General features: G+C 48.5%; 1 protein-coding gene across 6 annotated transcripts in view; it reads right to left on the reverse strand.

Annotated features, from left to right (window-relative positions):
• Positions 1–1554: 1554 nt before the first annotated feature.
• Positions 1555–21441, reverse strand: part of ADCY8 (adenylate cyclase 8) — a 227919-nt gene continuing 208032 nt past the window's right edge. For 4 of the 6 annotated variants that reach the window (XM_086335569.1, XM_086335572.1, XM_086335571.1 and 1 more), the window contains 5 exons: positions 21124–21282; positions 9328–9474; positions 5784–5876; positions 4084–4198; positions 1555–2108 (listed from right to left, as the gene is read on the reverse strand). In XM_086335569.1, coding sequence (XP_086191695.1) covers positions 1621–2108; positions 4084–4198; positions 5784–5876; positions 9328–9474; positions 21124–21282 — 1002 coding nt within the window. In that variant the 3' untranslated portion in view covers positions 1555–1620. Of the gene's footprint in view, positions 2109–4083; positions 4199–5783; positions 5877–9327; positions 9475–21123; positions 21283–21441 lie in introns of those variants that run through there. The other 2 variants (XR_015140304.1, XR_015140305.1) reach the window with 2 other exon arrangements.

Genomic DNA, 21441 nt, shown 5'->3' on the forward strand with positions numbered 1-21441 from the left:
ATGAAATCTAAATCTCTCATTTCATTTTAGCTGCCAAGAGTGGGAGTTATTTGTTAATAGCACTTAGCTATTATTGACCAATACGGTTCCGAGCCTAGTTCTACACCTAACTATAAGATCCTGGGCAATTCCTTTACTTTTTCTGAGCTTTCTCATCTGTATGAAGCTTTGCTGGCAGCCTCTGCAGTCAGCAGAGCAGAGCTTAGCATGCCGTCTTCCCAGGAAGCAGCGCACCTGCCTGAACCTGCTCACCCACCTGCTGCCTGCTCATTATGCTTCCATCCGATCCAGCGGTCTTGATCCCACCTCAGGGCATTTGCACTCGCTGTTCCTTCTGCTTGGGTCACTTTTCTCCCAGGTTCTATGGCTTTCCTCCTTCTCATCATTTAGGGCTAATCCTCAGCAGCATATCCTCAGAGATGCCTTCCCTGGTGCCTTCAGTTCAAAGAACATGCTTGACCTCCAATTCTTTTTTTTTTTTGGCCACAGCATGTGGGATCTTAGTTCCCTGACCAGGGATCAGACCTGTGTCCCCTGCATTGGAAAAGCAGTGTCTTAACCACTGGACTGCCAGGGAAGTCCATGATCTTCAATTCTTTATCACAATTGTCCTACATAATTTTTTTCTCATTGCCTCTACCCCTCTCTGAAAGCAGTGTTTCATGCTTAGTCATATCTGATTCTTCTCGACCCCAGGGACTGTAGCCCACTAGGCTCCTCTGTCCATGGGTTTCTCCAGGCAAGAATACTGGAGTGGGCTGCCATTTCCTACTCCAGAGGATCTTCCCAACCCAGAGATCAAACTTGGCATCTCTTGCGTTTCCTGCATTGGCAGGTGGGTTCTTTACCACTAGTGCCACCAGGAGGGCTTCCCTGATAGTTCAGTTGGTAAAGAATCTGCCTGCAATGCAGGAGGTCCTGGTTCGATTCCTTTGTTGGGAAGATCCACTGGAGAAGAGATAGGCTGCCCACTCCAGTATTCTTGGGCTTCCCTGGTAGCTCAGCTGGTAAAGAATCTGCCTACAATGCAGGAGACTTGGGTTTGATCCCTGGATTGGGAAGATCCCCTGGGGAAGGGAAAGGCTACCCACTCCAGTATTCTGGCCTGGAGAATTCCATGGACTGTACAGTCCATGGCATCACGAAGAGTCCGACATGACTGAGCAGCTTTCACTTTCACCTCACTTTCACTTTTCAGTGCCACCAGGGAAGCCCCTAAATACTCTGAAAGCAGAGTATTATGTATTGGTTTATAGGAATATTATCCATTAAAATTATCATGTACCAGGCACTATGACAGGCGCTGTATAAGCAGCAGCTCTTTATGCGGATCCCACTGTACTGAGTCTCTGTTTACAGGTCTCTCTTTTCACAGTCCATTGTGAGCCTCTGAAGGTCAAGGACAAGGTCTTACTTATATTCACTTTCCAATAAACCATGTACGTAAGAGACGATGAAGAAATGTCTGTGACGGCAGAGAAACTCAGATCGTGTCCTCGATCTAGAGCATCCAGAGACCAACAAAACCATCCTTGTTCTAAAAAAAATTAAACCTTTTTATTAGTATATTTATTTTATATATAAAAGAAATACAAAAAAAGAAACACAAAGAAAATGCGTTTATGGCAACTCGGACTTGTCGGCGCCTTCGGCTGGGGCTCCCGGCTCGGGCCCGCTGGGTGTCAGCAAAGTCCGCCGGTTGTAGTGGCCCTTGATAATGCCCGTGTTGTTGTTCTCGTTCAGCAGCTGCTTCTGCCTCTGCCTGTTGAGAGACTGGACGAGGCCCAGGACGACTGCGGCCAAGGAGTACTGCCCGGGCAGTCTCCTGGGGGGCAGGATGAAGGGGTTGGGCTGGACTCTTCCCAGGAGAAAGTACGTTTTGATTTTCCCTTCCTGTTCGCTGATGCCCTTCACATAGATCTCCCCTCGGTAGTCAAAGGCAAAGCCCTGGTCCTTCAGGATGAGGTAGGTCTCCTCCGGGACCTGGATCCTGCCGCTGACCCCTGTGCTGTCCATCCGACTCGCCAGGTTCACGGTTTTGCCCCAAATGTCGTACTGTGGTTTCTTAGCGCCGATGACACCGGCTACCACTGAGCCGTGGCTGATGCCTGTGAGGGAAGCAAAGGAGCAAGAGATGAGAGAAGAGGGAAGTCTCGGAGGGAGCTGCCTCCGCCCGGGAGCGTGTGTGTGCATGTGTGTGCTCAGCCATGTCCGACCCTGCGACCCCATGGACTGTAGCCCACCAGGCTCCTCTGTCCATGGGATACTCCAGGCAAGAATACTGGAGTGGGTTGCCATGCCCTCCTCAAGGGGATCTTCCTGACCCAGGATCAAACCCACATCTTCTGTGGCTCCTTCATTGGGAGGCAGAGTCTACCACTGGGCCACCTATTTTTATCTCATCTTACTACTATGAGGTAACAATATAAAACCCAGTTTATACAGGATAAAGCTGACTCTCAGAGAGTTTTGTTTTTGTTTTCTAATTTTGGGACACACCTCGAGGCATTTGGAATCTTAGTTCCCTGACAGGGGATTGAACCTGTGCCCCCTGCAGTGGAAGTATGGAGTCTTATCCACTGGACCGCCAGAGCAGGGCAGTCTCAGAGGATTAAAAAGACTTGCCCAAGTCATAGAGCTGGTTACAGCAGACCCGAAACACAAACTGAGGTGCCCAATCCCATTGGGAACATAATTTTCCAAATTCCAAACTATGCCTCCAGGGTAAAGTACAGGTTGGCCTTAATCTCAGCAACATCTCCTGAAATTACAGAGCCTTTGCTCAGGGTTATAGTTCTTTTTATTTCTGGTTCGATCATGTATTCAGTGATTTCAGAAAGGACGTGTAGGGCCCTTGAAAGATGTGGAAACAAGCGCTGAACATCCCATCCATCGATCAAAACATAAAATATCACTGCTTTATTCCAGTGAACAAAGGGAGTCCTTGGATCTGACAAGTCAGGCATGGCTATTACTCGACCTTTTATACTTGAAAGCTACTAAAGCAGAACCAAGAAAGTAAAATGGCACACCAGCCAGAGGGTATCTCAGACACGAGGACTACAAGAACATTTGTTTTTAGATTGCACACTGGCCCCCAGAAGGTCACTGATCTCAGTAAGGAAATCCTGGAGCGGCTGCTGGAGGACCATTTGGCTGTGCGATTTGAGGCTAGCTGCTCCCCTTCTCTGGGCCTGAGTTTACCCATCTATACAGTGTGAATGGGACTAAGCAGGGGCTTTCAGATTGGGCTTCCCAGGTGGCTCAGATAGTAAATCTGCCTGCAATGCAGGAGACCCAGGTTCGATCCCTGGGTTGGGAAGATCATCTGGAGAAGGGCATGGCAACCCACTCCAGTATTCTTGCCTGGAGAATCCCATGGACAGAGGAGCCTGGTGGGCTACAGTCCATGGGGCGCAAAGAGTCGGACACGACTGAGAGACTAACATGTTCACTTTTAGGCTGTGCTTTAGGAGCACCCGCCCACTCCCTGCTGCCCCCCAGGCTTAGTAGAGATGCTGAAAAAATTAACAAGTTATACAAATTGTAAATGACTATTATCACATCACTGTGAGTATTGTGTTGTTGTTTTGCACAAGGGTGTCCCAAAGCCCAAAAGATGCTGGGCTGTGTGGCTGAGTGAAGAACTCTAATGCTATCTGCCTGTCCCTGGCTCAGTTCAGCATCTGACATCCTCAGGAACAGAATCTTGGCTTTTGGCTCAAGGCAAATACCCAGAAGAACCACAGGGCAATGCGTTGACCCCTAGCATCAGGTGAGACAGAGGGAAATGATTGACAGTCAGCTTTCTCTCTACCCAAGGCCTTGCATGGGTGGGATTCCAGATAAGTTGGAGGAAGGAGGAGCTGTGGTCTATCAAATTCTTGGTATTTCTGCACACAGGCCAGAATCCTTCCCCTGCTTCCAGCATCTTGAGCAAGAAGAAGCCCAGATGGGCCTGTCCTTGGCCAGGTCACACTGGTTCTGCTGTATTCTTGCGGGAAAAAGTGCCTCTGGCTTGGTGCCCAGGGCATAGGAGGGCTCAATGGAGTGAGGCCAGCCAGCCTTCCAGCTGCTACTCACCAATCCGGAGCTCGAAATTGTTGAAGGAATGCTTGTTGATCTCCTGGATGCTTTCAGTCAGGGCGAGGGAGAAGTCGGCCAGGGCGCACAAATGCCCCCACTTATCCTCGCATTGCTGCAGCAAACGCGAGAGAAGACGTCACTGAAGGGGCAAACAGGATCATTTCTGCTGCAGGGGTCTGGTCTGTGTCCTAACCTAACTCCACCCACACCCCCCTTCAAGGCAAGTACAGGTTGTGAGCTGCGCAGCCATCAGTGTCCAGAATCACAGGGTGCCAGGAGATTTGCTCCAGAGAGTGTCGTATGTGTGACTCTCAGATTCCATTCCCTACCCTTACCCTTGTCTGTTCAGGCTGATGCTGCTCACAGGTGTGTGTGTGTGTGTGTGTGTGTGTGTACCCGCCTATGTTCATATGTATGATATTTCCAATCTAGGAGCCGTGTTTCTCTCCTTTAAGCACTCACATAGACATTTGCTTTCTGAGCCTCAGTTTCCTCTTCTATAGAGTGGGGATAAACAAGTTGGCCTGCTCACCTCCTGGGGACCGAATGACAGTGTATATGTGAAAGAAATTCTGTGTCTCTCTACAGCAGAGGTTTGCAATCAGTAAAGAGCCAGATAGAAAGTATTTTAGGTTTTGTGGGCCATGTGGTCTTTGTCATGACTACCCAACACTGCCATTTTGGCCAGAAAGGAGCCACAGACAAAATAGAAATGAATGCGTGTGGCTGTGTTCCAATAAAACTTTATCTATGAACACAGGTGGTGGGCTGGATTTGGCCTGGAGGATGTCTCTGGGGATCCCTGCAGTAGACTGAGGCACACACGTACCCAGTGACCATCAAGGGTTTCTTCTCAGGTAGTCTTGCAACACTTCTAGGTTTTTAGTTGGAAAGTGAGCAAATAAGGATGATAAGGGATGAGGATTCCTGTCCCTGGTAGTTCACGTCCATATCCAGAAAGCATTTACTGAGGACCTACCAGGGGCAGGGCTTTGTGCGGGGAGCATGACTCTATCCCAGGTAAATTCATCCACTAACCTTGGGGGGTAGATGTTGGTTTTCCCACTTGACACTAGTGCCTGGCACACAATCACCTCTCAAAAGAGTGAAACTATTAATACTGGAGCCTGGGAGCCACGACTACTGAGCCCACGTGCCCTCGAGCCCGAGCTCCACAAGAAGAAAAGCCACCATAATGAGAAGCCCCCACCCACACAAGGAGAGAAAGCCCGCGTGCTGCAGCGAAGACCCAGTGCAGCCAAAAAACAAATTCCTAAAAAATGTTTTAAAGTCTGACTTGCAATTTTTAAACACTGGAGCTATTATTATCATTACTTTTGGAGGGGAAAACAAAAATTAGAGGAAGAAAACAGGCTAGGATCAGGGGTTTAGCAACACCTGCAACTGAGTCATAATCGGTATTTCTTGGTCCTGATTTTGCACATCAAGTGAACAGTGAGTCTCAGAGTGAAGCCTAAAGGCTTCTCAACCATAAAGAAGCATCGTTTCACCCGGTGGATCCTGCTTACATGGGAAACAAATACATCACACACCTGGAAGGTCCACTTATCAGAGTTTCTCCCTACCAGTCACCAAGTCTCCTGGCGCGGACAGCCCACCACTCTCCCACCTTCAGCGACATGACCACAGTGAGGTCCCTGCCGGAGGGTGTGGTCGAGTCCAGAGCATTCCGTTACCTGCTTTTCAGGTGACAGGCCTGACACGGCCATGTAGGTACTACCAATGGTCTTAATCTTTTCAATGTCTTGAAACCGGTCTTCACCGAGCAGCTGAAACAGACCCAGACAACAGTGTCAGTCCTGGTCCCCGTGCTTCCAGCAGCCTGGGGCTCCTGGAAACAGACCCCTGGCGCACCGTGGGGACCACCTCAGGCTGGGTTAGCATCCTTGGGGTAACCACTTTCCTCTCTCGGAGTCAAACATCCAGGCCATCAACATATGTTTATTGATCACATGCTAAGTGTTAGGTGCCCAGACGGGTGTGACCAGATACTCTAAGGACTAGATTAGTTCCAATGAGTCTCTGAAAGAAACAAATCTATCTTATTAGATTTAAGAATAAAGGGCAAATATTCCAAAATTGATCAACACCTCCTTTTGGCTTTACTGTCAGCATGTATTTAAAATCTTAGCACTTCCTGTCGGCACCTGGTCTAAGGCACCATTAGTCTGTACCTGGTTTGTTACTGCTGTTTAGTTGCCAAGTCATATGCGACCCCAGGGACTGTAGCCCATCAGGCTCCTCTGTCCATGGGATTCTCCAGGCAAGGATACTGGAGTGGGTTGCCATGCCCTCCTCCAGGGGATCTTCCTGACCCAGGGATCAAACCCGTGTCTCCTGCACTGCAGGTGGATTCTTTACCACTGAGCCACCAGGGATACCCTTATACTTGGTTACTGTATTGCAGTAACTTCACTTCTTGAGCTAAAGTTAAGTCACTATTCTGAGATCCTGCAAACTGTGCCCAGGGCAGAAAGTAGCTGGAGCGGTGTCTGTTCTCAGCCCCGTTTAATGTCTGACGTTTATCCTCAGATGCCACTGAGCAGGCTTGGTCTCTTAGCAGCCTTTTGACTATTAATATTTTAGCTCGGAGATTTTGGCATGTTTTTGGTTGCCCACCTCCCTCCCTCTGCCTCCTTACAATTGCATTTCCCCAGATTCCTGCAGGAGCGGGAGCTTCCTTCCTCTCTTCTCTTAGGAACTACTTGCATGCATGCCTGCTAAGTTGCTTCAGTCGTGTCCAACTCTTTGTGACCCAATGTACTGTAACCTGCCAGGTTCCTCTCTCCCTGGGATTCTCCAGGCAAGAATACTGGAGTGGGTTGCCATACCCTCCTCCAGGGGATCTTCCTGATCCAGGGATTGAACCCGTGTCTCTTATGTCTCCTGCATTGGTAGGCAGGTTCTTTACCACTAGAGCCACCTGAGAAACCCTCGGAACCATTTGGCTTAAGGCCAATTTCTGGTCCAGGCGTCCCCTCTTCAGAAGTTGATTAGGAGGCTTCGCTGCTTCATTTTCATTTCATATCCACTATGCAGCTAAGAGTATCGGGAGCCACAATGGGGTTCCTTATCAGTGCCTTTATCAGTTCTCTGTGAGGAGCACCGAGCTGTGAGGAACTCTTTGGCCTTTGATGAGGCAGAGGCTGGGGATGAGAAGTCCTGCCATTGGGTTATCACAAACCCAGTCCTGGAGCGTGTGCTCCAGGTAACATTCCGCATTCCTCTGAGCCAGGTTCCTGTGGCAATTACATCAGCAAGAAGAGCAACCCAGTTACTGAAGGGTTATCTGGCTGGAGCTCAATCAAGGCAGAATCTAGAGGGTCTCTTTGGACCCAAGAAAGAAGGCAATCTGACTTGCACTGTTGGTAATAATGGTAAAATATTATCTTTAGTTTTAGGATCCTCAAGGTTCACATTTCTCTCTAGGAGATGAGGCTGGTCTCTCCAATGTGTATCTTCACTGCTTTCTATATCCTTTAGATAACAATATATTATCTTCTTCATCCAAGCAGAGTCTATATGCAATCTGACAAATCTCCAAACTTTCCAATTACTGTTATAAACACCATGTACTTTGTCCACCTATCTACTGCACTTCATTTTTGTTGCCTTGCAGAAGTTCATTATATATTTGTCACATTAATAATTTCTTGTTATAGCATATAGGCTATAACACAAATAAATAAGTTATTCCGTGAAAAAAAAATTCCAGATGATCCAAGGACCCATGCAAGGAAGGCTGATGGTGCCTGATGGTTGGCAAGCCAGGGAGTCTTATTTTTCCTTCCTGTTGACTACATTCTCTTCTTTCTTCCTTCTCCTCTGTGGCTTCTCTTCTTCCTCACCTTTCCCCCTCTTCTTTTTCTTCCACTCTCTCATCTCAGCTTCTCCTCTTTCTTCTCTTTCACCTTCTCTTCAAATCTCCTTCTTCCTCCTGCTGCTCCTGAGCTAAAACCCCTTAGAAGGACCAATTCCTTCTCTTAGTCTTTCCAGCTTTCCTCCTCAATCCTCCATCTCTACCAACAGAGATGCTGTCTTCCACCTCTGTTTATTGGGAAGACCGGCAAAGAGGAGCCACCAAGGGATTTTAGGCTTCAAAGGAACGTGATGAAATACTCTTGCTTTTGGTGGTTGCTGATAGTCAGATGCATCTGTGTGAATGATAAGGTGACTGTAGTCATTCAGATGAGAAACAATATGGCCTAAAGCAGGACAAGGGCCACTTTGCTGGTGAGATGGTGCAGGGCGTATCCAAGCTATTAAGAAGCAGGACTGCACAGGACATTCTAGATGGATGGTGGGGATTAAGGGAGAGAGCTTTGTTTAGGGGTATGGGGTAGATGCTGTTGATACCAGCTCAGCTCTCTTATGGGCTCATTCTCCTGAGTACTCTCAGGGCTGGCTGCTAACAGTGCACTATTACACCAATTTTGGGGAATAGCCCTGAGAGCCCTCTTCTTGGCAATGCCTGGAAGATCACACACCCCCACTGGGGTGGCCCATGGCCAATGGCTGACCTAGACAGGTGGATAAAACCCTTGCCTCAAGGTGGACCTTAATTTAAAGCCCTGAGCTCCCTGGGGGATCAGGCTGAGGAGGCTGGACTTCAGCTAAACCCACAATTTTGCTTGGCTTCTTCCCTGACATCTTTTCAATTACTCAGAAACTTCCCATCTCGGGTTTAGGCATGTGGATGGACATGGATGTCCTATATCAAGCTGGGGGGTGGCAAGGAGGAAAAGACCCCCTCCTGCAAAGCCCATTAATGTAAATAAAGTGCAGCATGAGTGTTTCCTCCATTCCTGGAAACTGGAAGAAGAAAGTACCATCTGGGGTGTGTGTATATTTTGTGGAGGTCTGTGATCAAATGCTAATTGATGGTTTTATCTTTGGCAGTTTGAGCAGATGGGGAAACGGCCCCGTCTCTGTGATGTCAGGGCCTTGTAGTGCTGGCCTCCAGTCAAGTCCTGGTTTTGCCATTTGCTGGTCGCGTGACACTGGATTAAATTCCTAGCCTCACTGAAGCTCACATTCCTGGTCCTCCAGGAGAAACAACCGCCTTTATCTCATGTGATAATGAAATTAGCTGACACATGTCTGTGCCTATAACGCAGTCTGGAATCCTGTAAGTGCAGACATTGGTTACGAGGAACAGCACAATGCTACGACAGCAAGGATGCTTATTTGCGACTGTAAGTTTCTGAGGCTCCCATTTACCTCATCGAAGTCAGCAATGATCTCATTCAGTAGGCGGAGGCACTCCACTCCTTGGTTGTTCATTTCGGTCTGAGAGTAAAAGTCTGCAAACCCCGGGATGGAGGCAAACATCACCCCGACGGCGTCATAGGATTGAGAATACAGCTCCTGGACAGAGAGACACACAGAAGGAAGCAGAAACAGTCCTCAGAGGTGAAGTTCTGCGGTGATGCTCCCTATGTATGCGCACCTGCAGCCATGCACAGGTGCCCAGAGAGGACAGAGAGCGGGACCCTGACACCATCTCACCACAGCATTGTCACCAAGAGGGCTGGGACCATTGAAAACTCATGGTCAATTTCGCTGACTTGAGCTTAACTGAAGCCTAAAAATTGACATAAAATGAGTATGATGATATAATATGCCATGTAAATGGGCATGAATGACAAATGCTTACTAAAAAACTGATTTTAATGATTAAACATTCACAATCTTCTTTTTTTTTTTTTTTGCTTTTTGTGTTGAATTTGTTTCCAAAACATTTTAATGTTATTCTAAGACCAATTGATAATTTTAAATGGCAAAGCTATGGCTGATTCGTGTTGACGTATGGCAAAGAGCTAGCACAATATTGTAATTACCTTCCAATTAAAATAAATTTTAAAAAATAAATAATTTTTGCATGCTATGGTAAAAATACATTGTACTAATAGCCTGTATGAGGATTAAAAAAAAAAACTATGATGAGAAAAAGAAAATTTGTAAATCCATGGTCTCCAGCCTCAGCTGGGCCCAGATTTCTGCCTGCACCTCACTTTGCCCTTGGTCAGCTTCCTTTACTGCTATTCTCAGTGGCCCTTCTCAGCTCTAATCGCTCTCCTTACCTTTACTCTCCACTTGATTCTTCTCAGTAGATGGTCTTATCTGATATGCTATTGAAAACACTGAGGCTCTCACTTTCCTTACTCATACAATCATCTCTTTCATTGTATTTTCATCTCTTCGGCTTCAGCTCCAGACAATGCATCTTCCCTTCTCCTGCTGAATATCACTGCTTCTTCCTCATCTCTGGATACCCCTCTCACTTCTTCAACTTCGTCCTCGTATAGCGATCCCTTCTTTTTTCTTCTTTCTTTCTCCTCTCCCCCTCCACTTTCTCTAAGTGCCTCCGATAAGAAAAACTGCAAGGTGCTCTGGACACTGAAGACACTTGTAACTAACCATCTCCACCCTAACTTCTCAGACTAGCTGCCTCTAGTGCCTATGTCCATTCACATGAAATGAATCTAGGGAAGGTCAGATTGCCAGCCAAAATGAGGACATCATTATACCAATCTCTGTCCAAGGCTTCCTGGGCATCCCTGGGAACTGGTGTGATGATCACACCCAAGTTCATAGGTCTCTCGACTTCTCTGTGCTAGTTATATCACATCTATTTTCCTTGTGTCTGGCCCCTTCAAGGATTTTTTTTCAGGGGGGTGGGGGGAGCTTATCTACTATCTTCAATGTTGGTGATTGTTGTTACGGTTCTGTCCTTGACCCCCTACAGGGTTCACAGTTTCCATACTCACCTGGGCCATCTTGTTCACTCTCAACCTTTCACCAACATTCGCGTGTGAGTCTCTAGAATCCCATATCCAAGTCAGTTCTCCTTGGGCTTCAGGCTTCTCTGTTTCATGCTGGGTCGCCTTCACACTCCTCAAATTATAAGTGCTGCACCTGACTGCATGTCCTCCCTACCTACACCTGCTCCTGTTTCTTCATCCTCTGACTTGGTTGGTGGCACCAGCATGGACAAGTCGTCAAAGTTAGAGACCCTCAGAGTCATCCTTGACCTTTTCTTCCCATCATATTCAGATCCAATAAATTGCCAAGTCCAGGTGGGTTTCTTTTTGCCTCCAACATATTTTTTCTAATCCTCTCACTATTCCTTTCTATAGAAAGGAAAACAGGTCCTTCCTGTTTTCCTCCTTGACTATTTTTTAACACTTTTTTTAAAAGATTTTTTTTTAATACGGTCCGAGCTATAAGGTGTTGTTTGTTTGTTTTGCCTGCACTGTGCGGCATGTGGGACCTTAGTTCCCTGACCAGGGATTGAACCCACAACTTCTGCAATGGAAGGCAAAGTCTTAACCATTGGACCACTGTGGAAGTCCCTTCCTTGACTGTTAATTAAAATGAGAACCTCCTCCTGGGTCCAGAACTGGTCTTATCTCATTCAAAGGCATCTTCCATATGGCAACCAGAGTGATATTTCAAAGATACAATACTGACCATGCCCTTCCCATTCTTAAAACCCTCCAACTGCCCTCAGGACAAAGTTGAAACACAGGAGCATGACCTATATTCACATATTCCTGCCCTCGCCTCCGCCTATCTCTTCCGCTTCATGGGCTGCAGTTCCCTGTGTTGGACCTTGTGTTCCAGAAACAGCGAAGCATCTGTACTCCTGTATGCCCACGACAGCGGATGCAGTAGGCGCCTGGCCCGCATTCTCTCTTCCCAGGTTCTGCAGTCAGCCAGCCCTTGAGTTTCTTTGCATGGAGTTTTTCTCTGGCCACTAGAGGGCACTCTGCCCATGTGAGCTGTAGGCTAAAATCTCCAGGAAACTAATGCCCGCCCCCTCCACTCCCTGCCCCCAGCAAGAAGCTGCTCTTAACAGATTCCGGATGGAGTCCTCCTCGCCCTCACCATTTGGGCCGCAGAACGTTGAGGCGCGCTTTCTACGCCACTTCCCAGGTTCTCCGGTGAGATTCAGCTCCAGCCACCCACAGAGCTAACCAGGCTGACAACGCCTCAAGATTGGATTCCGGTCCTTTCCCTACCTTCCTTCTTCCTCTCCCGTCTACCTGGGTGGGTTTCCTGGGACAACCTCCAAACAAGATACTTACTTGCACGCGAACCCTTGTCTTAAGGAATGCTTCTGGAAGAAGCCAAAGACACATCCTCTTCAATGCTTTCATTTTTACTGTCTGTCCTTTGATAGAATATGTCCTTCCTTCCCTGCAATGAGCCTCCCTAACCAGGCTAACTCTAGTTTTCTGCCTTCACTACCCACCTAGGTATCATATCTTCCTGCAAAACTTCCCGGATTCACCGATAGGGGTGGGAGGCTGACTCGGGCCGCGCGGGCACCCGGGTCACTATACACCAGAGTCCTTGCCTTGTGCATCGTCTTAATGTCCCTCTCTTCCTTTACCTGTGGACTCCGCAAGGGCAGGGACTCCACGCCATTCATCTCAACGTGTTCAAATCATCCAGTTAGTAGTTTTTGGATGCCTGCAATGTCATACATGCCCTATACAGGGTCTAAAGTGAAAGTGAAGTCGCTCAGTTGTGTCTGACTCTTTGCGGCCCCATGGACTGTACCAGGCTCCTCCGTCCATGGGATTTTTCCAAGCAAGAATACTGGAGTGGATTGCCATTTCCTTCTCCAGGAGATCTTCCCAATCTCCAGGAGTCACTTCAGTCGTGTCCGACTCTGTGCGACCCCATAGACAGCCCACCAGGCTCCCCCGTCCCTGGGATTCTCCAGGCAAGAACACTGGAGTGGGTTGCCTGTGTAGGAAATGTTAAAGCTTTACAAAGCACTTCCGGATAGAATCCGATGCTTTAATTCTTGCACTAGTCCTGTGAGAAGTAGGTACAGTTTTTATACCCATTATACAGATAAGGAAAATGAGACATGGATGACTTAAGACATTGGGATCATGCAGCTGGCAGCAGAAGAGCCAGAGTTAAAGACGTCCAGGGTCTTTCCCACTCAGCACACCTGAACTTGCCTTCTCTACCTTTTACGCCCTTGGTCTGAGAAAGAGGTTGTCCCTGATTCATGATCAGTTGACTTGAGCTTTCAGAGTGGGTACATCTGAATGGATGGTTTTGCTAACCTTCATTCAAAAGTGCAGAGGTGGTTGGTGACCAGCTGGATTGGGTTGGATTGGGGGGCAGTGCAGATGGTAGCCAAGTTGCATAGCCATGGTACACAGCTTTCTGAGGCTGGGTCATTCACCTTGGCCTTGAACAATGGAGCGATACCGGCGGAGAAGCCTGACTGCTTTATGGGTCGGAGAACCTGCATAAGCAAACCTACGGAACCGCATCCTCTGAATGGCTGCGATTCGGAGAGAAAGAAAATCTCTGTTTGCTCAATTACCTGTTGCATTAGTTTGCTCAAGCTGCTGTAACAAAGTGCTACAGCCCCAGTGGCTTAAACTACAGAAGTTTACCTTCTCACAGTGCTGGAGGCTAGAAGCTTAAGGTCAAGGTGTTGGCTGGGTTGGTTCATTCTGAGGCTGCTCTCTATTGGCTTACAGATGGCTTCTTCTCCCGGGGTCTTCACAAGAGGTCTGTTACATGTGTGTCTGTGCCCTAATTTCCTCCTCTTATAAAGACACCAGGCACAGTAGATGAGAACCCTACCCTCTCCCTTTAAAGACCCCATCTCCAAACACAGTCACATTCTGTGATCCTAGCGGGTAGCAAGGGGTTCTGCACTACTGGGCTGGCCAAGGGGAAGGACAGAACTTCTTTGTCTTGGGCACAAACAGGTCCCAGAGGAAATAAGACAGACTGAGGGACTCATGAACCGTTAGCACAGCAGTCCAATGACTCTGGTCTCCCCAGTCACGTCCACTAGGGAGGGTAAGATGGGCTAGGTGATGATGAGACCCCCTCCGTAGCACTGCCCCAGAGGGTGGAAGGTGTCACAGGAAGCTCTTTCCTCAGTGGGCCAAGTTGGGAACACGTGAAGAGAGGAGACGATGAGCCTACAGATGTAGTCCTGTGGCCTCGGCCAGGGAGACCAGTTCCCCGCTTCAGGTCCCTCGGGGGTAGAGGAGACGCTCATGTCTGCTCTGCTGCTGCCCTGGCTTCCCCGAGATGCTCTGTGTGACATCCTTGATCCTCTGCTCCACGGTCGGCAGTGGCTGCCTTCTCCCGGTGGCCCGGCTCCTGTCAAGATGCCCTCTCCTAGTGCTGCAACTCTCGATGGTCCCAGGAACTGCTTTATCCATTAACCCTTCGGGCCTGGGATGGTACCAGTTCCCAAGACTATTGACCCTATGAGGCTTTACCCACTTCTTTGTCCCTGTGGCTTCAACTAGGGATGCAACAGAAAAGAAAGGGCGCATTCAAATTAAGATAATTCAAGGAGGGTAATTTACAAACGGCTTCCCAGGTGAATAGTAAACAACCCTCCTACCAATGCAGGAGATGTGGGTTCAACCCCTGGGTTGGGAAAATCCCCTGGAGGTGGGCATGGCAACCCACTCCAGTAATCTTGCCTGGAGAATCCCATGGACAGAGGAGCCTGGCGGGCTACAGTCCAGGGGGTCGCAAAGAGTCGAACATGACTTAGCAATTAAAGGACAACAATTTACAAAGGGCTTAACTAGGAAGATGAGGGTCAAGTACAAGGTTCCCCTAAGAAATCCCTCACGAAAACAGGGCTCATGGCAGTCAAGCTGTGGCAGTTGAGCTGCCATCCTCCTGGGCTCAAAGGGATGAGAAGAGCCAGAGACAAGGATGTTGATTTGACATCGGAGGCAGCCCAGCAGTGGCCTTGGGAGGAGCTGTGGGGGACGTAGGCAGCCTCAGATGGATCCCAAGGGAGGGAACCAAAGGAATAATAATATACTGACCTCATTCTCCTTCCCCGGCTCCTGGATCTCCGGCCCAGCGTCCCCAGTTGATTACCCTCAGCTGGGTGTCAGAGGGCTTGCGAGGTCACTGCCATGACCCATGCAGGTTGCCCCCTCCCTTTCCAAGCGAACAGGGAGAAGGGGATCGGGTGCTTGGAGGGGCTCATGGGAGAGCTCCAGACCCCTGCCCACACCTGTCCACACCTTTAGAGACATCCTGTCACTTGACTCGCTCCAATCGACTGCGCTGAGTGTGCCATCTGTTTCTTTCTATTTTGAGTTCTGAAAAGATAAAAACACTGTACACTGCAGAGGGATTGATGAGTACAGAAAGCCCATTATTGTTTCACTGTCACCCTCCTCTGGCTGGATGTATAGGTTTGGGCTTTGCAGAGGATTCGAGCGCCTGCATGCTCCACCCTCTGCCCCTTACCCGGAAGCCAAAATGAAGATTTTGCCCAGGGAACCAGGTCTGGTTTTTCACTGGCCCAGGCCTGTCTGATTCAAAGCCCTGCGTGTCTTATACTAAGTGAAGTCACCTCTCTGCAGGGGAGAAACAGTGTCTGATACCTCCTGGCCTTGTATGTACCCTCAGGTCTCAGCTTAAATGCTATGTGCTCAGAGAGGACTTCCAGGACCCTCCAGTGTAAACGCCCCCTTTTCACACGTGCTTTTCTCTTACTGGGGGATACTGAGGTGGCTCAGTGGTAAAGAATCTCCCTGCCAATTTAGGAGACGTGGGTTTGATTTCTGGGGTGGGAGATCCCCTGGAGGAAGAAACGGCAGCCTACTCCAGTATTCTTGCCTGGACAATCCCATGGACAGAGGGGCTTGGCAGGCTATAGTCCAGGGGATTGCAAAGGGTCAGACATTACTTAGTGACTAAACAACAACAACAACAATTCTCTAACTCAGATTCGTCCACCCTCATAGAACATTAACACTAATATATAACTATGTTACATATTCATTCGTTTTAATGTCTGTTTTCCCAGAAAAACTCGTGCCTCATATCAGGCAGGACTTTGTCTTCTTTGTTTGAACCCCAGGATCTAGAATAACATGTGGCACATGGATGACCCTCAAGAAATCCTTGGGGAATGAATGACGGAGTGAATAGGTGGGAGGTGGGGCTGGGAGTGGAAGAAAGTAATCATGACTCATATTTTCAGAATTAACAACAGCAAGAATCAGAGGGCTTGTAAAATGTGCCAGGCACCACTTAAGCCCTTTATGCGTAATAACTCATGCAAATGTTGTAACGTAAAGTTGGGGGATACTGTTACTGTGGAGATGCGGAAAATGAGCTCTAGAGAGGTTGGGCATTATTCATGGTCACAGAGTCGTGAGAGGAGGAGCCAGGACTGAAGTTCAGGCATCAGATTTTCAAATATACCAAACGGCTCTTCTATGCTGAGCCCCACTTACAGCCGGCCACACTGGGCACTTCATGCGTTCTTCTTACCCAATTTAATTCTCACACTAGTTCAGCAAGGTTGGTATTATTTCCTCCTCAGCTGGATGACAGAATGGATTCAGAGAGGTTGCATAAGCTGCCCTGGGTCACACAGCTAGCTCGGGGCAGAGGCGGCATTTGTGCGGCACGGGCTGTCTGGCACCTGAGACAACTGCCCTTGTCACTGTCCTTTCAGAAGTTCTAACAGAGCCAGGATGAGCGAGCAGGTTTCCTGGGACTCAGTGAGCGCCTGCCTGAGACTGCTGACCCAGCCCAGCTGGCCTGATCGGCAAGAGAGTCCCTGCCTGCGTGCTCAGTGCTATTCTAAGCCGAAAGTCAAGCAGAATAGCAGAAGCTGCCAGGACCTCTGCGTGGGTGACACAGCTGGAACAGACTCGGACAGGATGTTCCCAAGGGCAAGGCTCTGTCAACTGCCCTAGGCTTGGGTGGCTTGCGTCATTCCTTGTCACTGCTCCCCCGTCTCTGCCACTCACAGCCTAACAGCAAAGTGCAGGAGAAAAAGCACAGCATTTGGCTTGGAGGTTGTGCACACCTGGGCTTGAATTCCAGCTCACTACACACTAGCTGTGACCTTGGCGAATTCCTTTACTTCTCTGAGCCTCAGTTTCTTCATCGATGAAATGGGGAGAATCATTCTTATTGCCTTGTTGCCCATATCTGTGAGCACTGCCCTTGCCTCTGAAAGCTGGGACCCAAAGTCACAAATGTCCCCAAGCAGATATTCACAGGTTTGTATCACAGTCAGATTTGTAGCAAGAGAAGGAGCTAAAAATGCCTCTTATGGAAACAGAGCATGAAATCGGGAATTCTTGCAGGCTATAGCTGTCCTGTCTCTGTCACCCCTTCGCATGTTACACCACTCTGCCTGTGTCTCCTGCACAAACACACATGCCCACGCACACACACACACACACACACCAAGTTCTTCCACACATACGTTCATATTTCCAGACATGCATCCCAATCTTTCCAGATACCTACACAATATAAATCATGCCACATAGACATCTTCTATAACCATCACACACACGTACACACTCCCTCATCTTGACAAACTCCTGGGGCACCACGGCAGCAGCACAGTAAGGGGTAACATGGCACAGATGAAAGAAATCCGAGAGGCTGGAGCAGAGTCGTGGCTTTGCTGAAGTCAACAGAGGCACACCATGGACCTCTCTGAGCCCCAGTTTCTTCATCACTACTGTGGGGGTCACAGAACCCTCCTCTTCAGGTTGTGAATAGAATGAAAGATCATTTTCATCAATTGCCTGTCTCAGTACCTGGCACACAGAAGGAGTTCAGTAAATGATACGGCATCATAATGTGAAGTCCTCCAGGCAAAGCGAAAACTTTCTCTGTTTAAGCCTAGCCAAGTGCAAACTGTTTAAATATTTATAAAACCACAAATGAACTTGACAAGACTTTCTATTGAGAATGTCTTATCCATGTGATGACGGCTGAGCCTGACCTTTATTTTGCTCAGTGGGGGTTTGGCTCGAATAATCGCTGATGACCTGGTGTCTGGGCATCTCTGGTTGGTTTCCTTTCTTTCAGGATGAAGTCAGCCAGTGCATTCTTGTTCTTCCCCACTGGTTCCAAATACTTCCTTGTTTTGGTGTCTTGATTGACAGGTGGCTTTCCTTTCATTTCTTTGTGGGTCTTCCCTCCGAGGGCTCCAGCGTTCCATCTGTTCCTTCCGGTGGTCTCGGTTGATGCTCAGCAACATTTCCCTTTCTTGGCTTCCTCAAGAAGCTCTTGCAACAAAGTCCCTGACCTTAGGGAGCTCTAAGGAAACCAGGCTTGAACCCAATTCCAGAGAACTCCATCTGTTGAGGGTGTTTGGTGCCTTAATCTGCATCCAACAGACTCTCAAGGGCGTGAGTTCATCAAGAGCTGATTATTCAAGCAGCAGATGACTCATGCTCTTGGTTTCTCTCCCACTGGCCTTTTGCAGAGGCTCGGATGGGAAATGGACCTTGTAGGTCTCTCCTAACTCTATCCTAAGGCAGGGGTCACAACCCCAAATGTTTTCAGAGGTCCAGCAGGTAACATAAGTGTCAGGGTAGAGATGGATAAATTGGAGAGTCCATTCCATGTCTAAAGGCATCGAATCTACCAATTAAAACAAAAAAGCAAAACAACCAACTGACCACTGTCCCAGCCCACTGGCTCGCTGGTCAGATTTGTCTCAGAATCAGCCAGTCTGTGATCTTTGTTCTATGAGTTTTTCATCCCCTGTTTGACTCAGTTTGAAACTCTCTAGTGGAAGGGTTGTCTTGGTCCAGTCTCCCAGACAACTGCCCTTGCCTTTGTAGTGTCCTTGGCAAGGACTTTCTCCTCGCCACTTAAAAAGTTTCAGCAAAGGAACTCACCATTCTAGTTCATCCACAAACCTTTAATGAGCAAGACCATAGGGTAAGGGCACCAGGGCCCAAGGATCGGTGGTGCCCAAGGCTGATGTTGTCCCTGCTCCTGTGGGTCTCTCAGCCTGATGGCTGCATCACCATAGGGCTCTACATAGTGCTGAATACAGAGATATCTCCTGAGGGTGTCCAGGGCCCTGGGTCTGCCCTCTGGAGTCTCACAGAGCAAGGTCAGTCCCTCTCATGTGATAATCCTTCAGGTCTTTAAAGGCATCTTTTATTTCCCTCTTGAGTTACTTTTTTCTAGGTGGTTAGAGGGTGAACCAAATGGCTTGATTTTTGGTTTTTTTTTTTTTTTTTTCCATTTCTTACCTTTCACATCCACTCCATTATCAAGTCCTGTTGATTCTAATCTGTAAAGGTACCTGGGATTCATCCACTTCTATCTCACTGTGACATCTTAGGCCTCCCCATCAGACCCTTTCCTGGGCTATTTTAGGCTCTCCTAACTAGTTTCTGGTTTTGTGACTCTCTTATCCACCTTCTATTAGCATTTGGTCAGATTAGGTAACACACTTTCCAAAGGCTCATACAGCACTCAAAAGGGTGCCCTGAACCCTACCATACTCCATAAGACCCAACTACCAGGCCCTGGTCCCGGATCTTCTCACGTCACTCATCACTCTTAATCCTTGGAATGGGTAGTGTTCCAAATTCATGTCCCCTGCACAACCTGGGCTTCCCATGTGGCTTATCTGGTAAAGAACCTGCCTGCAGTGTGGGAGACCTAGGTTCGATCCCTGGGTTGGGAAGATCCCCTGGAGAAGGGAAAGGCTACCCACTCCAGTATTCTGGCCTGGAGAATTCCAGGGACTGTATAGTCCATGGGGTTGCAAAGAGTCAGACATGACTGAGAGACTTTCCCTTTCCCTTTCTTTCTTTCCACAACCTCAGAATGAGCCCTTATTTGGAAACGAGGTCTTTGCAAATGTGACTAAGCTAAGATGAGGTCATACTGGAGAGGGAGAGTCCTAAATCTAACGACTGGTATCCTCATATGAAAAGAGGACACATGCCCTTACAAGGAGGGGGAAGGTCATGTGACTAAGGCAGAGATTAGACTGATGCGGCCACAAGCCAAGGAGTGCTTGAGGCCACCAGAAGCTGGAAGAGGAGGAAGAATTCTTCCTAGAGACTTCAGAGAGGGCATGGTCATGTTACTGCACTGATTTCAGATTTCTGGCTGCCAGAACTGTGAGAGAATACATTTCTGTTGCTTTAAGTCATGCAGTATTTATTATAACAGCCTTGGGGAACCAAGACAATCCCTTAGCCCAGCCTTCCTGTTCCGTGGGCACCCCAAGCTCATCCTTACCTTGTCCCTGCTTGTGCTGTTCTCTCTTTCCTGAACCGTCCTGCCTCCTCCCCAGTCTCTCAGGATGACTTGGGCCTTCCAATCACTCAGCCGCAGGTCAGGTGTGGGCATCTGCCCTGATCACACCTGCCCTTGCCAGCTGCTACTAGCAGGTAACATTGTCCACCCATCAGCGCAGTGCCGTCACAGTGTGCTTCTGTACTGGGCTGCTGCCTCTCTGCCCCCACTTGAATATAAGCTACATGATGGCAAGCCCTTGTCTAGACAATCCCCCAGAAGCAGCCCAGGGCCTTTTAGATGTTTATTGCACAGTCTGTGCCTGAGAAATGTTTTTTGAGTGTTTGTTGTGACTCAGACAACAGGAAGGTTTAGTTTGCTTTGCTCAAACAAGGCTGCCCTTTTGTAGTCAATGGCTAAGGCTTACTTCACTTGCTGTAGTATCTTCAGGCTTCATCCATGTTGCAGCATGTGTCAGAATCTACTTCCTTCCAAAGACTGAACAACATTCCACTATATGTATTCACACAACATTCCACTCTACGTACAGACCCCATTTCCCTTGTCCATTTACCTTTTGATGGAGTCTTGGATGATCCCCAAATTCCGCTATTATAAATAATGTTGCTATGAATGTGAATTTGCAGCTGTCTTCCTGTGACCCTACTTTCAATCCTGTTGGTTACATAACCCCAAAGTGGAATTGTTGGATTTCTATATATATATATACACACACCTATGTAAAACTTTAAAATCCCAACTCAGTCTTGCGCTAGTGAACTTATTACATGCATCTTACAGATGAGGTACCAGAAGCTGGGGAGGCCACACGCATGTCTCAGAGTGCTGGGGAGTGGGCCTGGTCTCCATGCTCAGTGGCCCTCTGAGCACTTTGGATCAGTGTGTCCACCGCAGCCCTCCCACGGCTGCCTGTCCTCGGGGGCCGGACGAGCCTGGGCTCACCTCATTGTCCCGATCCTTCTCCAGGAAGTGGCGGGCCACGTGGCTGGGCAGGATGTTCCGCAGCATGTTCTCATTGTGCTCCCTCAGCTCCTTCATCTCGTTGATCTCCTCTTTGGCCTGGACTCGCCACAGGAAGTCCAGGCGGGCTGTGTACTCCAGCTGCGGTTCAGGGGACAGAAGGGAAGGAACGGGTTCAGACACACGTTTGTGGGAGGTGGACAGGGTTTCTCTGGAACCCTCCGCAGATGAAATAGAGCCCAAGCTGAACGTTTTGGGAGGCCTTTTGCCTGACACCAGGAGATCAGAAGATGAGCAGAT

The sequence above is a fragment of the Bos grunniens genome, chromosome 14 (assembly GCF_055505025.1).
Source record: "Bos grunniens cultivar Pamir isolate PY7600 chromosome 14, Bosgru_T2T1.0, whole genome shotgun sequence".
In the NCBI taxonomy this organism is placed as follows: Eukaryota; Metazoa; Chordata; class Mammalia; order Artiodactyla; family Bovidae; genus Bos; species Bos grunniens.